At 32.8% G+C, this 16079-nt stretch overlaps 1 protein-coding gene and 1 pseudogene across 1 annotated transcript; one reads left to right on the top strand and one right to left on the bottom strand.

The window, feature by feature from the left end:
* Positions 1 to 1707: 1707 nt before the first annotated feature.
* Positions 1708 to 6974, bottom strand: LOC120117171 (annotated as a pseudogene).
* Positions 6944 to 11737, top strand: LOC120117170 (transcription factor BEE 3-like). The gene is made up of 6 exons (XM_039137479.1): positions 6944 to 6958; positions 10737 to 10835; positions 10905 to 11030; positions 11180 to 11245; positions 11337 to 11405; positions 11548 to 11737. The coding sequence occupies exons 1-6, from the start codon at positions 6944 to 6946 to the stop codon at positions 11653 to 11655; spliced, it is 483 nt and encodes a 160-aa protein (XP_038993410.1). The 3' UTR covers positions 11656 to 11737.
* Positions 11738 to 16079: the final 4342 nt, after the last annotated feature.

Raw genomic sequence — 16079 nt, 5'->3', positions numbered from 1 at the left:
TGTCATGCAATGATCATGTTAGCACAATGACAATCAATGTAGGTCAAAGATCTAAATTGATATAATTTACAAGGTTAAGGCTCAATTGAATGCTTTTTATATGGAGGGATTAATTTGATTATTTGTTGTGAGTTTCAGTATAAAATTATCCTTTAAGTTAAAATATTATAACAAATTATTTAATAATTATCATGGCTAGAATGATAAAGAATTTATATGCAAATCTATTAATTTTGTGTTCGATTATTAAATAGTGATTTTTAGTTTTCTTTCTTAAAAGTACATAAATTTAATATGCATAATAGCAAGAAACCTTCACATTTGTTGTTTTTTCAATTACTTTTTTAGAACGTGTTGATGCTATAAATTTAATTTATAAGATTTTATAATTTATGTTATAATTAATATATTTGCATAATAAATATAATAATTATAATCATAATTTAACCTAAATATTATTTTTCAATATAACTTAGATTTCTGATTAGCATTGGACTTCTTTAAAAAGAGTTATAATATCAATCTTTCTTAACTAATTGAATATATTCTACTACACTTCCTCAAACTATGGTTCTCATTTTAAAATGGTTCCTTAATTTTTTAACATTCTATACATTCTTAAATTTATTTCATTTCTAGATTATCCTCAGACTTTTAAATATTCCAAATTCATCCCCCAAACTATGACTCTTATTCTAAATTGGCCCCCAAACTTGTGAATCTTCCAATTTCATCCTCAATTTCATCCAAATATGTAAGTGGTTTCAACCTTAGACCTAATTTTCTAATTATAATATAATAATAATATATATAGTTATAACGGTTTTTTAACGGGTTTGTAGTATATACGTAGTCTGGAAATTGAATGTTCAAAAGTTTAAGAAAAAAATAGAATGAGGTTCATAGTTTAGGGACTCAAGTATTGAAAAGTCTGGACCAATATAGAATGAGAGTCTAATTGAAGATGAAAGTAGAATGTTTACATTTTAGAAACCAATTTAAAATGAGACAATTTTTGGACTATGATGCATTACTCCTCTAAATTTGACATTTTATTGAGAAAAAATGGTGACATATAAGTAATAATTTGGTGAAGTGTCATATTCATGGGGTAGACTCCACGTAAACAAACACCTTATTATTACATCTATGCCATTCTATTTATGATGAATTTCCAAAATAGAGCTTTCAGTTTCAGTTTATCCATTCTAGTCTATGACCAGAGAGATATTGTGGTTGCCTGATTTAATTTAAGTTATTTATTTGAATAATAAATTTTTGTTTTTCAAATACCAGCATTAGTCTTTAGAATGTGACATTGAGATTCGAAACTATCAAATTCAATTAACCAAGGGTAAACTGGATGTTTAGTCACTATCTCTTTTATTCCGTTTTGGTCACCAAACTATAATCTTCTTCAAAATCATATCTAACATTACATTTTTAATTTCATTTTAATCCCTGTGTTTAAAAAATTAACAAAACTATTGATGTAACTTTTTTATAAAAAAATATGGTAGACACTACCTATGATGACTCTACCATTAAGTTTTTAATTGTTGGTGACCAATATAAAACCACAACTTTTAAACAACAAATAGTTGAGGTAATAAATGTGTAGTTTACCCTTAAAACAATTTGATTTCATGTTGAGTAGTTCAAGTCATTCTTTATTTTCCAATTCAGATTACGGTATATTCTTGTAAATCATATTACAATTTTAAAACTAATCACTCTCTTCTTATCTTTCCTTTTCTCTTTGGCTTTGGGTTCAAGGACCGGAGCTGCTGGGATGAACCACCACTCTCAGTCCCTCATCCATCTTCCGTGTTGGCCTTCCTCGGAGGTGATACCTCGTAACGTATCCAAGAAACCACCATAACCATGTATTTACTAGGCACCAACGCCAGAATCAATGCTATGAACACCAGCACGGCTGCAAGCTTCTCGCTTGCCTGGTCATCGTCACGGTGTCAGCGCATGCAGCTCGGTTTAAAGACAAGGTAGGGACAAAAACAAACTAAAAGAGTAAACCTGTGGGAAAATAGAGAGCTGCAAGGCACGAAACTTGAGAAGAGCAATGTTTCCATCCTGGATAAGCTGTTCAGCTTGAGATATTGCATTCTGAACAGCCAAAAGCTGCTCCATTGTGGTCATAGGAGGAGGTGCTTTTACCATGATTTCAACCGAAGGCCTGCCCTGGTTGCAAATCTCGTAACCACCATAAATATTGCAATAAGGAATAGAGTCGATGCAAAGGCATATCCCAGCCATCCCTGAAATGGACAACAACCAATTCCTATGATCCAGAAACCTACCGATATCAACATAACTTCGTAGCCAACTTGAGTTCCGATTTAGAAAAACCAATATGCCTCCCTTACACAACTACCTTCTTTGGATGGGCTAAGTACCTAAACTGACAGTAAGAGAACATTTACACAATTGTAATTTGTGCCATACCTGAAGATAATGTACGTGAAAATCAAACAGAACAGAAAAGACTTCAGATGATCATCCCAATATACCAGCGAAAGAAGCAAACTTCCCAAGTTCCATCACCGGAAGTAGTAGCTCCTGCAAATTGAAAAAGAAAAGAACTATGAGATGATAGTATAAGTCCTGGAAGTTTAGAAGCAGGAGAAAGAACAGAATATCAGAGGCAGAATAAAGTACTATCACTACAAAACAAATGCACGCATGTGGTGCTTAGCCATTTACATAGTCCCCAACCACATTTAATTCGATAACGATATTCAACATATATATAAAGTTAACCAACCCCATTATTTTAACTAAAGAAGGGTTAAATTTTTGAAACTCTAAAGCAATCAGTTGGATCTTCTGTGATACCTCATAACAGCTATATTGGTGCCATACCATCTACTTTAACCCATCAACTGTTTTTGAGCTAGCACCACTTTTTTATAGTTTTCTCTAGACTCTTTAACTGCTCTCTCCAACATACTAATCTCACCCACAGCTAGTTCACCGACAAGCAATCGAAACCATGGTCAGGCTGAGATTGAGTATGAGATTGAGTACATGCCACCATTAGCCGCAACATTGTACCCCGGTAATTCCCTTGAGCTTGACATATTTGCTAGAGTCTCCAGTATTAAATCTCCCCGGGCAATTGGTCACAAAGGTTAACATGAGAAGAGACTCAAAGCGAACAGAACTCGAGGAACTAATTTCCTGAACAGCTTGCACATGCAAAATTCCAAGAACAGCTTTAGAAAGTGCGCGTCCTTTTCAATTCCAGTAATATTGAACTTATTTATAATCTATGAACAATAAAATTTCCCGGATTATTGCTAGCCAGTAATCACGGCGAGTGTGCCCTTTAAGTTCAGGAAACTCGATAATAGCTGGTTCTGATCTACAAGAGAAAATCAATATACAATCAGAAGATAAATTATATTGTCAGATGAGCTTATGTTAAAACTAAAGCATTAAATACAAATCATGATTGATTCAACAAAAAAAATATCATAAAAACCATAAGGGCAGTTACAAGAAGAATTACAAGGAAATTGATTGTATAAGACTGCCTTGTCAAAAGTCGAGTACCCCATGGTCCAGTGAGCTCAGGCTTAACAGTTGTTTTAGATCATCTGATAAATCATATCTTTTGGGTTTATCATAAGATACAACTCGAAGAGCTTCAAAGTACAATGCATGATCTGTCAGTATTAATCGACCTGAAGACATGCAAGAACAATCTCAGAACAAGCCAAATATTGGACCATATGGTAATCAACAATCAAAGCTTTTTATAAAAAACAAAGACGGTATGAAAGAAGGAAAGGAAAAAAGTATGGTCGAACTAAAGAATTTCACAATCAACAAAGATATCATATACTACAAGTTATTGAATAAAATTTGGTATCATCAACTTACTGGCCATGTTGATATTCCAATATGTTCAAGAACTGGTAAGTAGTAACTGTTCCATCCACCTCAAGTATCTTTCTCCTTTTGATGATCGAACAACAGACAAAAGAGATGATTCTGATTGGCTCTTCATCTTTTAATTGCTCTATAGAGATAAATTTTAGAATATTATATTTAGATATGCAGATTTGCTAAATGAAGATACTTTCATAAATTACTAGACCTTTATTTACTATGAACTCTTCAGATTAACTTAAAACTAAAACTCCATACAAGGAGTAATCAGCATTGGAATAGGCAGTAAATTTTACTAAGCTTCTGGTAATAACTTTCAATATCATATTATTCATCATGTTAATGGTGTATGTTACATCCCATTGTGAATTGGTTTAGTTAAATAATTAGCATGATTAGAGGCAAAGTTGTTATAGGGTTATTTGCTTCAAAGTTTATCCACAACATTAATTTGGGTTTTCTGTCAATTGCATACCAAGTGCTCAAGGATTACAAAACCCCTCATGCTCCATATGAGTTTCAATTATGAGGTGGTGTGTACAGCCAAAATGCCAAGATTATGTTAGGCAGGCGCAGATTGTGCCTCGGAATCATTAGTGGAAATCCATAAGAAATAGATTAACCGAATAATGTAAATTGAAATGGCATGGCACACCATCTAGAAATGAAATCAAATAATATTCAAATCTAACAAAATAAACTTTTAACCAAGAATAAATTCCCATGCATTTTAAACTAGAAGTTCAACCCAAGGTCTCTCCAGTATCAGTGATAATTCTCAATTCCTCGAAGATAACCTCATTGACACATCATCATTTGATAAGGATTGTTAAGTGGTGTATCCCAAATCTTTTAAATATAGATGTCTTATGGTCGTTTATTGAAGTTAGGCCACTCCACCTATTGTTGATTAGTTTTACGTTTGATGCTTTAACATGATAGCAAAGCCTAGATTATATTGTGTTGCTCTTGCCTAACCCATGTGAGGTCAACAACCCTCAATGAGGTTGTCCACGTGCAAGTCTAGTGAGCTCCATGAAAGGGAAGTGTTAAGTGGTGTTATCCTATTTGCACCAGTTATAACGAAATGCCCTTCCTATTTGCAATTCTGACCATACTTGACTGACCATCTTCAATGATCGATCCACAAAATTTCCCCATAAAATAGGGTTAAATGCTTATTTGGCCCCAAAGTTGTCCACTTTTATCACTTTGGTACCTAGAAATTTTTTAGCACTTTGGTACCTGAATTTGCAAAATGTTACCATTGTTACACTGTCATTCAAAGATGACATTACAGGACCAGAAAGCGCCACATGGCAAACAATTTTTTAAAATCCGAAAATTTCAAAAGAATTGTAAAAAACTAGGAAAAAAGAAACAAAATTCTCAAAAAATTAAATATTAGAAATTTTTTGAAAAATTATAAAAATGTATAGTAAGACCATATAAGAATTATTTTCCATGACACTTACATGGTATGTACATACATGTTAGAATTTTGAAATTCTGATTATTTAAGATTAGAAAGGGATTGAAACTTTGACAACTCTGCAACTCCCTCTTCACATATTTTAGTAATAAGGAGTATTTGGTAGTAGCTAGTACCTGTGGCACTGGACAAACTAATTTGAATTCCACTTGTTGTGTTTACTTCTTAAAAGTCTATCATTTCAGGCCTTTGGTCTTCCTTCTAGTGATTGATTGCAATTGACAAACCTTTTAATATTGTTTCAAGAATTTATCTTAGGATTCCTCTATTTGGCTATATAGCCTATTTGGTGATTAGTTGTTATCTAAAAGTCTAAACCTTCAAAAATGAGATCTAAGTAAGCACAATTTTTTTTTATCTTGACCAGAAAAGTTTTGCATTCGAAACACTAAGGGATCAAAACAGAAACAACAGAGGGGCATGACAGTATTTAGGATTGACAATGCAAAGACTCGTACCTCTCTAGTCCATTTAGGTACTTGTCATAGATGGAGAACTGAAGCCGGCCACCTGTTGAGATGGTAAGAACCTCAAAAAGATTTTCACAAATAATCACATTGGCAATGATGGGAACTGCAGGAGCTATCCTAGAGAAGGCTTCCATCCCAACTGACAGATCATCATCTAACTGCAATCAAGACAAAATGATGACCACAAATTTTTGCATAATTCTAGAGTTCAATTGATAATTAAAGGCCCTAAACCATTTTCCATGTACACGAGAAAGTTTGAATGTGCAAAATAAGAGAATAGGTTTTAATTACAGATGATATAAGATCATTTGGCATTCTCACACAATATAATGTAGCATGCATTCACGATTGAAAAGATGAAGCACCCCCTACCCAACACACACAGAAAAAAAATAAAGAAAAAAAATTAGCTGACCCTTATTCTCATATGTAATATAAGGTAAGAGGGAGGTATGATAGTAGGCTGCCCCCAACACCAGGTTGGGAGCAACTTCCGTGGGAGACCTCCGAATTATAAATTGTCTACCGTGGAACTCGATCCCACGACCCAAGATTAAGAGCCTTATGCTCTACCAACTGAGCTGGATAGACAATTCAAAATAAAAATAGAAAAGAAATACATAAAATATGAAACTTACATTAATTAAAGATTGACTGGAAGCTGCTGGGGCTTCCCAGGCAACCATCATGTCAAATGTAAGGCGCCGAAACTTTTTATCTGCCAGATGACCCATCACTTGAGCAGAAAGAGCAAGAGTCCTGAAACAGCAGTATTCCAAGAAGTTCCTCGCATACCATGACTTATGCTTTACTGAATCAGATGCTTCAGCATTAAAACTTTCCTGAAGCTCAATTGAAGTGGTTCCAAGGATTCTGCATTGTTTCATTTTTGTTAAGGAAACTACATATAGCAGTCCAAAGGAAGGTTGCATTGTCCTTATTTGCATCCGGACTGAATTAGACTTAGAAGCACATAGAAAACTAATCAAACAAAAAACTTTCGATTAAGATAGAAGTTGGAGCAGAAGCAACCTACTTTGGCATCTGCGCACAACGATATTCGCAAATGGAGAGAGCTCAGGTATCAAATTGTTTCCAGCAGATGGAGACCTCTCCTCAAATTCCTCTGCAAAGGTGCTTCGCCTGCTAAGTAACCAATTTAACGATCCTTCTCTTACCAAAGCCTCGAGCATATTTCTGTTCTGCTCGCAAACGCCATTTCTAACTTCCTCCCTCAATTCATGCCCACTGCAATGCAATCCATTAAATAAAAGTTTAAATATCATGAATTCACCAATAAGAGTTGCACTTTTTGCAATCTTTTAATGTATCCAATTGGCATTAACAAATGATACCTACAACAAGCCTGGTAACATATTTCTCCACCAACTTTAACCGGCAAGCAAAATAAAAATGAAACAAAACTACTCACACGATTGTAAACATTTGCTAACAACTCCAGATTTCATTAGAAATCCAATTCAAGACTCAAAAAATTATAACTTTTGAAAACCAATGTGTCGAACTCCAATAACAACATAATCCCGACTACTTAAACTAACCAAAGAAACGAGAAAAGAAAAAGAAAACACTTGCCGCAAAGAAGAAAATGTGAACTTTCAAATCCTTCTAAAACCGTAAACTTGTGCACAAGGAAATATCTGTTGATTCCTGCAACATATCAAGAGCCCCGTCTGAGATTAACTTGGTTGAACAAATTTCCACCAACCCGTTTCTGGAAGTAGCAAGATTCACAAGATTATGTCAAGAATCAAGAGCTCCAAAACAACTTGTTTTTGAAGAAAATTCATAATTCTTTGATGGGTCATACAGAAATACTAATAATAAATGTGAGATACAGCAAACTGGAACAACGGGGGAAGGAACTTTTTATTTAATTCATTAATTGCCTAAGACAGAAGCATTCGGGCCACGGGGATTCGATGTGTTGGCAACGAGAACGTGGCATGGAATGGCTTGCACTAATTTGATGCCAAAAGTAAACTTGGTCAATGTATTCTATTTAAAATTATACTTTGGTCGAACCCGTTTAGTTGCTTAAACGATTAAGGCATTTTGTTTTCTCTTTAAATTTTAAGTTCGATTAGTTACGTGCATAAAGTATATGTTATCAATAGTTAAATAAAATTATAAATAAATATTATATTGTAATCACCATAAATTATTTATTTAAAAAATATAAGAATAATTTCGTTGAGATATATATAAATAATTTTCTTAAAATAAATTAGTCATTTTTACACATTTTAAATAATGATAGACATTTATCTCCTAAGATACAATGACAAACAATCATAACAATAGCATAATAATAATGGACAATCAAATACATTATTTTCCTCTATCACTAAAAATAAAATAAAATTTGGGATAAATTTGCCTAAGTTTATATTCTTACATCAACATCTAATCTAATTCATTCTTGTGTGATGTGCTGTTAATGATGTTGTCTCTCTTGTAATAAAGTAAACATAGGTCAATGTACTCTATTTAGAATTATATTGGTCTCCATAAATAATAATTGATCTTCATTAAAATTGATTTATTTTCTGGTTAAATACTGATGTGTTGTTTTTATATAAATTTTAATAACTTTGTCTAAATACAGATTTATAGATTAAATCTTAAGATTGATATATATATATATATATATATATTGATTAGGCTAAAGGTGTATTTGATGTAGGATAAAACTTTACATATTATATGATCTTTATACTTATATATATACTCATAAGGTTGATGAATAAAATATTAGAAATCATTCTCTTCCTAATATTTTATACTTTTGGGTAAAGTATCCCCTAACTATATAGTGTTAGTTTGTTCAATCTTTTAATTATTAAGATTTTTAAAATAGTTTTCTATTATAGGATATTATTTTATTAAGTCTTTCAGCTCTTAAATATTACAAAATGGCCACAGACTATTCATATATTCTAAATTCATTATTTTTTTTGTAAAAGTTAACTTGTTGATTGGAATATGATAAAATCTAATCACAAAAACCGTTTGAGTTGATTTTGTAGATCGATTATCCATTTATTTATATCGTTGAGCTAATGTTTGAAACATTATGTCGTCGAACCAGTGCTTGAAAATAACAACGATGTTAGTAGACATCATTAAAATATGATTTTATCATATACAATCAATATGTTAACGTCCAACTCAAATGATCATCAATTTTTAACAAGAAAAAGATGAGTTTAAATATATGAATAGTCGAGTAGTCATTTTATATCTTTTAACAATTAAAGACTAAAAAATTAACACCCTATAATCGAACCATTTATATATTTTACGCTATAATTTTTTTATTAATCTTGTGTTAAAATTTGAGTCTATCCGCTAGGGTCGTTCATTCGGTTAAAATCGAACTGAATTAACCAAACTTTTTTTTTTAACCGTTAATCGAACCGAACTTTTTTTCGAACATATTAACCGAACTGAATAATTTCGGTTAATTCGGTTAATTTTTGAATTAACCGAATTTTTTTTAAAATTTTCTAATTTATATAAAAATTAAATGTTTTTAATTCAAAAGAAAGTTTATAATTAATTTAAATAATATATAATTATAAAATAAAAAATTCAGATAAATTTTTTAATTAATTAATATTAATTTAGGTTTAGAAGTTATTGGATCTTAATTTATTAATTGGTTTTAAATGGTTTGGGCTTAGCCCATATGTTATATATAATATATTTAATATTTTTTAATTAAAAACAGTTTACAATTAATTTAATTAATATATAATTATAAAATAAAAAAATTATATACTTTTTTAATTAATTAATATTGATTTAGGTTTAATTATTAATTGAGTTTTAAATGGTTTGGGCTGAGCCCATATGTTATATATAATATATTTAAAATTTAATTTCGGTTAATTCGGTTAATTAACCGAATTCGAACCGAATTAACTGTTAACCGAATTCTAAAAATTTTCTTAACCGTTAACCGACCGAACTAATTCGGTAACCGAATCGTATTCGACCGAACTAATTCGATTCGATCAGTTAACCGAATTAATTCGATTATTTGAACACCCCTACTATCCGCTGGGGCCTGAAGGCTTATTCTATTATTGGAAATATAACTCTATCCGCTATGTTGGGCTCAACCAGGGAGCAGAAATCACAATCACAGAAGTTTCAACTGCCACGTGGTCCTCTAAAGATGCATCTCTTATTTTATTCTTAAGGCATAATACCAAAAATAACCCCCAACATTTATTAAATAGTCATTTTGGCCTATACTCTTTTTTTTAGTATTTTGACCGTCAATGTTTCACTTTAGGCCAAAAACTCTCTCCATAGATGAAAATTATTTGTTAACACATGATTAATGCTCCAAAATAGGAGCATTTTTAACCTAAAATGAAACATTGAAGGCTAAAATGTCTCTCCCAAAAAGAACAAGAGACAAAATGATTATTCCATCAAATGTTAGGAGCATTTTTATCTTAAAATGAAACGTTAGGAGTCAAAATACTCTAAAAATAGGATATGGGATAAAAAGACAATTTTAATCAATATTGGGGACTAATTTTGATATTATGCCTATTCTTAAAGTCGATTTTTTTTAATAAAAAAAGGTTATCCCACTATAAATATTATATACCACTAGTCTCATCTCATTTCCATGGATTTGCAAAGTTTTCACTCATTTCCTTCTTGGATATTGATCCTTCCATCCAAATTTGTGAGTTAAACATGGACAATTCAGCCTTGAATTACCAAGGCTTCTTGCCTTTCAGTCACCAAGCTTACCAACTTCAAAACCTGCCAGGTTTTGAACATAATAGCAACCAGGGTTTAGAGGAATATACTAGCAAGAAGAGAAAAGCATTGGATATCGGAGAGTAGTTGTGGGAACTCATCATCATCCCTCATGTAGGTTTCCGAAAGCGGGATCTTCAACAGGAACAAATGTAGGATTTTATGTTAAGAAATACGGTTTTAGGAACTTGTTTAATTTGGTTGTTATGATTGTTATGCAGAATTCGAGAAGAGGGAAAAGAGCACAAATAAATGACACTTCCATGGAAGAGGAGAAACCAAAGCAAGTGGTTCATGTGAGGGCCAGAAGAGGTGAAGCCACTGATAGTCACAGTTTGGCAGAAAGGGTATAATGTTAAAAAATGTCTATAATGTTTGGTTAATAATTATTTTGATATGTATTTATTTTTCTGAAGTATTTCGACTTTATAACATTTTATTTTAAGGCAAAATGACATCTAACGTTGATTAAATAGTTACTTTAATCCTAATTCAGATGAGAAGACAGAAAATAAATGAGAGTCTAAGATGCTTGGAAGATATTGTTCCCGGCTGCTATAAGGTAATCAAGTAATGTACTGAAACTAAGCAGCAAAACCCACAAAACTTTTCTCCACCCATTATCACATTGTTTGATAATTTTCAATCTGCAGACAATGGGGATGGCAGTAATGCTAGATGAGATCATCAACTATGTGCAGTCCTTGCAGAATCAGGTTGAGGTGAGTTCGTAATTATGCATGATTATATGTCACGCTACTAAATTATGGTGCTGCAGTGACCTTGAAAAATGTTATGATATGACTGTTATATTACGTTGTGGCCGTAATTTGATACTATCTTATACGTTGGGGTATTTCACAGTTTCTTTCAATGAAGCTAATGGCAGCCAGCACAGACTGTGACTTCAACTCAGATGCCATGGAAAGGTATGCTGGAGTTGGCTTCCACTCAACATCGCCATGGTCCTAATTTCATTACAGCTCATGATGAAAATGTACCCCACTATTTCATGATGATTAGTATAAGTGAAAACTTATGCTGAAGCATTAATGAAAGCATCGTATTGAGTATTTACAAGAAATTAGCATACAAGCAATGTTGTATTTCCTCCAATTTTCCTTCGTACTTCGTGTATTCCGGAAAATTCAGGAAAAAACATTTCCATATCTCCAAAGAAAAAATCTCAAATGTCTGATATTTCTAGGGAAGTCACCTAACCTACTAGAGCTAAATCTATTGTTAAACGACCATATCAATTTAGCTTGTTAACCTACAGATAGTTATAATAATTCTACGTCTGACATCATCATTAAGAGTCACTAAAAAGTGTATCGATCAAGATTAAAAGAAAGATATGAATTGCTTTTCTCTTCATTCATCCCTCTCCTACCTCCTTATGGAGACAAAAAACTTTGATTCGGTTCAAATCAGAAGGGTAAACTATCTATAATTGTTGTGACCTATTTATTCCTATCAACAACCAACCTCATGCAAAACTTAATCAACTTGATCAGACTTAATGTTTTGCGGATAGACTTGGAGAAACTGGGCTTAAAATGAATAAGAACTTTGGTTATATCAGTTCCTTTCTGAATAGACTTCACTTGCATTAAAGACACTGGTTTAATGACAAACTTCAGATGTTAATCGATTAAGAAATGATACGCAAAGGCCGACAAATGAACCAGACATGAGTTTTCATACAGCCCATAACAAAGAAATCAAACTTTAGGCACTGTAGTTTTACCAATATACTTAATTTATAGCCCCACAATGTCATTTGAAAAGCTGTGTGAAGACATTTACACGAGAAAAAAAACAGAAACAAGCACCTCATGATGCTTGCCTTAACTTTGACCATATAGAATTTTGAAAGAATAAGATTTTGATGCAAATACGCGTTACAAACGCAGAGGCAACAAAACTTTTTGTTGAGTATGATGTAGACAATAACAGTAGATGATAGTCGGAGGGTTATTTGGTAATGTAGGCCTTGTCTTTCGGAGAAGAAATGTGTAAGTACCCTTACTCTCTGTTTTATAGCTATTTATAATGTCCTGGACAGGTGTCGATAGGAAATTATTGTGATATTGGTATTGACTGGACGTGCTAAGAAGTTATGGCTTAGACTAGTTTATCATCAAAAGAGATCACGAGTATCAACTCGTGGTCGCAGGTGATCATGCGTGGAATGTGTTCGCGAGGTAGTATGTGATCGACAAGTGACCGCTGCTGGTTATTTGTGAGGTACGCTCCGCTTGTCTAGAATTAGTATGCCTGAAGTTTTACTATTCGTATACCTAAAGGTTTGCATGAGTCGCGAGCTCGGAGCTGGTAACACTGTTGTACTTGCAAAGCCAATGAAAACCCTGGCCAGTTTGTCCAGTACATAAAATCTAATGGATGCTGCCAATTCATTCAATGAATGATTGGGGTTGAGGAAGAAAACAATTTTAAGTTATTTATTTGTAGTTACATTTTTGTTTTTTTGCAGTGTAGACAAAGGAGAATTAGGGGCCAGATGCAATGCATACAAGAAATAGGGAGGAGGACAGCTTGAAATGGGTCATGGGATGCCCCTAAGAGGATGGGAAATGTGGGTTGTAGGATCTTTAAATGCTACTTTGATAAGAGCTTTTTGTTACTCTTTCCCAATTAAAATCTTTCTTCTCTGGCCTCCTTTTGACCAACTCTTAGCGTGCAAGAACAAGGAGGTAGGGCCACTGGTGAATCCATTGAGAGTTGAGAGTCCGCATGTGTAAATTCAAAATTTTTTCGATTAATTACCTATTTTATTGATGGTGTCTATCCTGAAATTCTAACTAAAAGGATAGGTTTCCACTCCATGTAGGTTTAGGGTCACATATTAGGTAGATGAGGAGAGGCAAGTTCAAGGATACAGTGGGATCATTATATACCCTTAGTAAGTGGAAGTTGTCTTATTCATTCCCACTACTATATTAAATCTTCTTATGCATGCATCCATGTCTTTGTTCTTAGAATGCAAACCCAAAAAGTTGATCTCGGAGTAGTATAATGTGCGGAGAATATAAAATAATAACCCTATAAATCTATGTGGTATAAAAGAATTAAGGGTAAACTACAAATTTCATCGTTCAACTTTTTCTTCCTCATGTTTTGGTCACTATAACATTAAAAATTCTCAAATTTATCACTCAACTTTTGAACGGTTAATATCTTGTTTGCCCTACCGTTAAATAGTGAATAGTGCTATGAGGTGATTAAGAGTACTATAATTACATCATTTTGGAAAAAAAAACAAAATTTACAGCAGAACGACGTAGTTTTAAATCCTTACTAAACTTTTTTTCCCTTTCATTTTCCTCTTTTTCTCCTCTTTTCTCTCCATTTGTCCAAATTTTGGTCACCGCTTGTCGCAACCGGTCGATGGGTTTCAAAATTTCTCACCAAACTTGTTTCGCCCTTCTGGATATGAATTTGATGTTTGTTTAACAAAAAAAAAACACCCCAAAATTTCATGAATCTAGCATTAAACACTTAATTTTTATTCTTTGATCTTTGTCATCCATCGTCCATCGTCGGATGGAATCCGAAGATATGTTTCTCCGTGCCCCAAGAGGGATCTCTCCACCATTAGGATCTTCAATAGAGACTCTGTTCATCGAATATCTAATAAGCTCCATCTCCTTTTCGACAAGCCTTAGTGAAAATTTTTTGATAGAAGAGTTGGTGAAAATTTCCCATGGCTGTAATTGCACCTCGCGTAAGTCTTAGTGAAAATAGACTCATTGCATAAGTCTTGGTGAAAATAGAAGCTCTGTTAACTTTCATATTTTGGGGTCTAACGATCGTCATCTCCCATCCAACAAGACTCGATGAAAATTTATTGATAGAAGTATAGAACTAATGCCTTAGTCGTAGCTGCACCCTATTGCTTAAGCCTTGGTGAAAGTACAAGCTCTGTTGGCCTTCGGATTTTCACCAAGGTCTTTTGAAAGAGCTTTGTCGGATAGGATACTCATTAGACGAATCTTGAGATTCAGGTGAAATTCGAATTTAAAATAAAGCGATTTAAAATTTTATGATCTAACGACCATTGGCGATGGTAGTTGGTGCGTTGGTCGATCACGACAAGCGGTGGCAGAAATATGAGTTGGTGCCCACATGGCTCAAAAATTAATAAAAATTTTCATGTCAACATAGAGTTAGAGTGACAAAAAAATCATCTCTAAAGTTGAGTGATAAAATCAAAGTGTTTAAAAGTTTAGCGGCCGAAGTAGGAGTGAAAAGAAAGTTAAGTGATAGGTATCGTAGTTTACTCAAGAATTAAAGGAAAAATAGGCAAAGATCTGCAAATCCAATTGTATAATTCCTGAATCAGAAAAATTATATAAAGCCAAATTAAACACTAAAAATCATTCACAATATATGGTAAGAAGCATTTTGGCTAAGAGGATCATTAAATTCGGATTTGGTCTAACTTAATGTAACTTAATATATTTTATTTTGGAAACATTGAAAATCATACGTCCGTCCTTAAATACAACCACTGATATATGATTTATTAATCAAATAATCTGGATCAAGTATTGTAGAGGTCTAATACTGAGACAACCCTCTCAACTCAATTTGTTCCATTCATAAACGCCAATATTTAAACTCTTGACAGTGTTTAAAAGATCTAGTGTCTCATTCCACTAGATAAACTAATTGTTAGTTAATATAATTTTTTAATTAAACTAAATAAAAATATGTCGCTAATGAACTTGGGTGTGAATATGCTGACTTCTATGTTGTAGTTAAATTAAAGTAAAATCGACATGGATGTCTTAACTAAACATGTTTCTGAATCTGTCCAAAACAAAACACATAATTGAATGAAAATTGTGGTCAAAAGGGAAAGTGTGTTTTGGATAAAAGAACAAGCAGTGAAGTGCCACTAGCTTAGCTGTTTACTAATAATTGTTATAGTCTTGACCCTGCATCCTGAGATATATATATATTGGGGGTGATGATTATAAGAAAGTATATGTTCATAATCTTTCATAATATTTTTATCATTGACAACGCACGTATCGTACAGACGTAACTGCTCGAATTCAAATCTTTAAAGGATAATAACATTCTCTTTAATCATTGATGTCACTCATTAGGTACCATTTAATATGTATATTACAAGAAATATATATGGGATAAGATCACATTTGTTTGTGAATATAGGATAAGATCAAATTAATATATATAAATAGTCCGAAGTGATTACAAGGTAGCATTTGTTCATAATTTCTTTTAATCATTGACAATGTATATATCCTCTGCAGATGCAGTTGTTCGAACACATAACCTTTGAAAAAAACTTTACTACTTTTAACCATTGAGGTTGCTTAATGGTTACAATTATATGGAAAAAT

This window comes from Hibiscus syriacus, unplaced genomic scaffold (genome assembly GCF_006381635.1).
Source record: "Hibiscus syriacus cultivar Baekdansim isolate YM2019G1 unplaced genomic scaffold, ASM638163v2 tig00110319_pilon, whole genome shotgun sequence".
NCBI lineage: Eukaryota > Viridiplantae > Streptophyta > Magnoliopsida > Malvales > Malvaceae > Hibiscus > Hibiscus syriacus.
The sequence above is the reverse complement of the archived record's forward strand: the minus strand, read 5'-3'. Positions and strand labels throughout refer to the sequence as shown.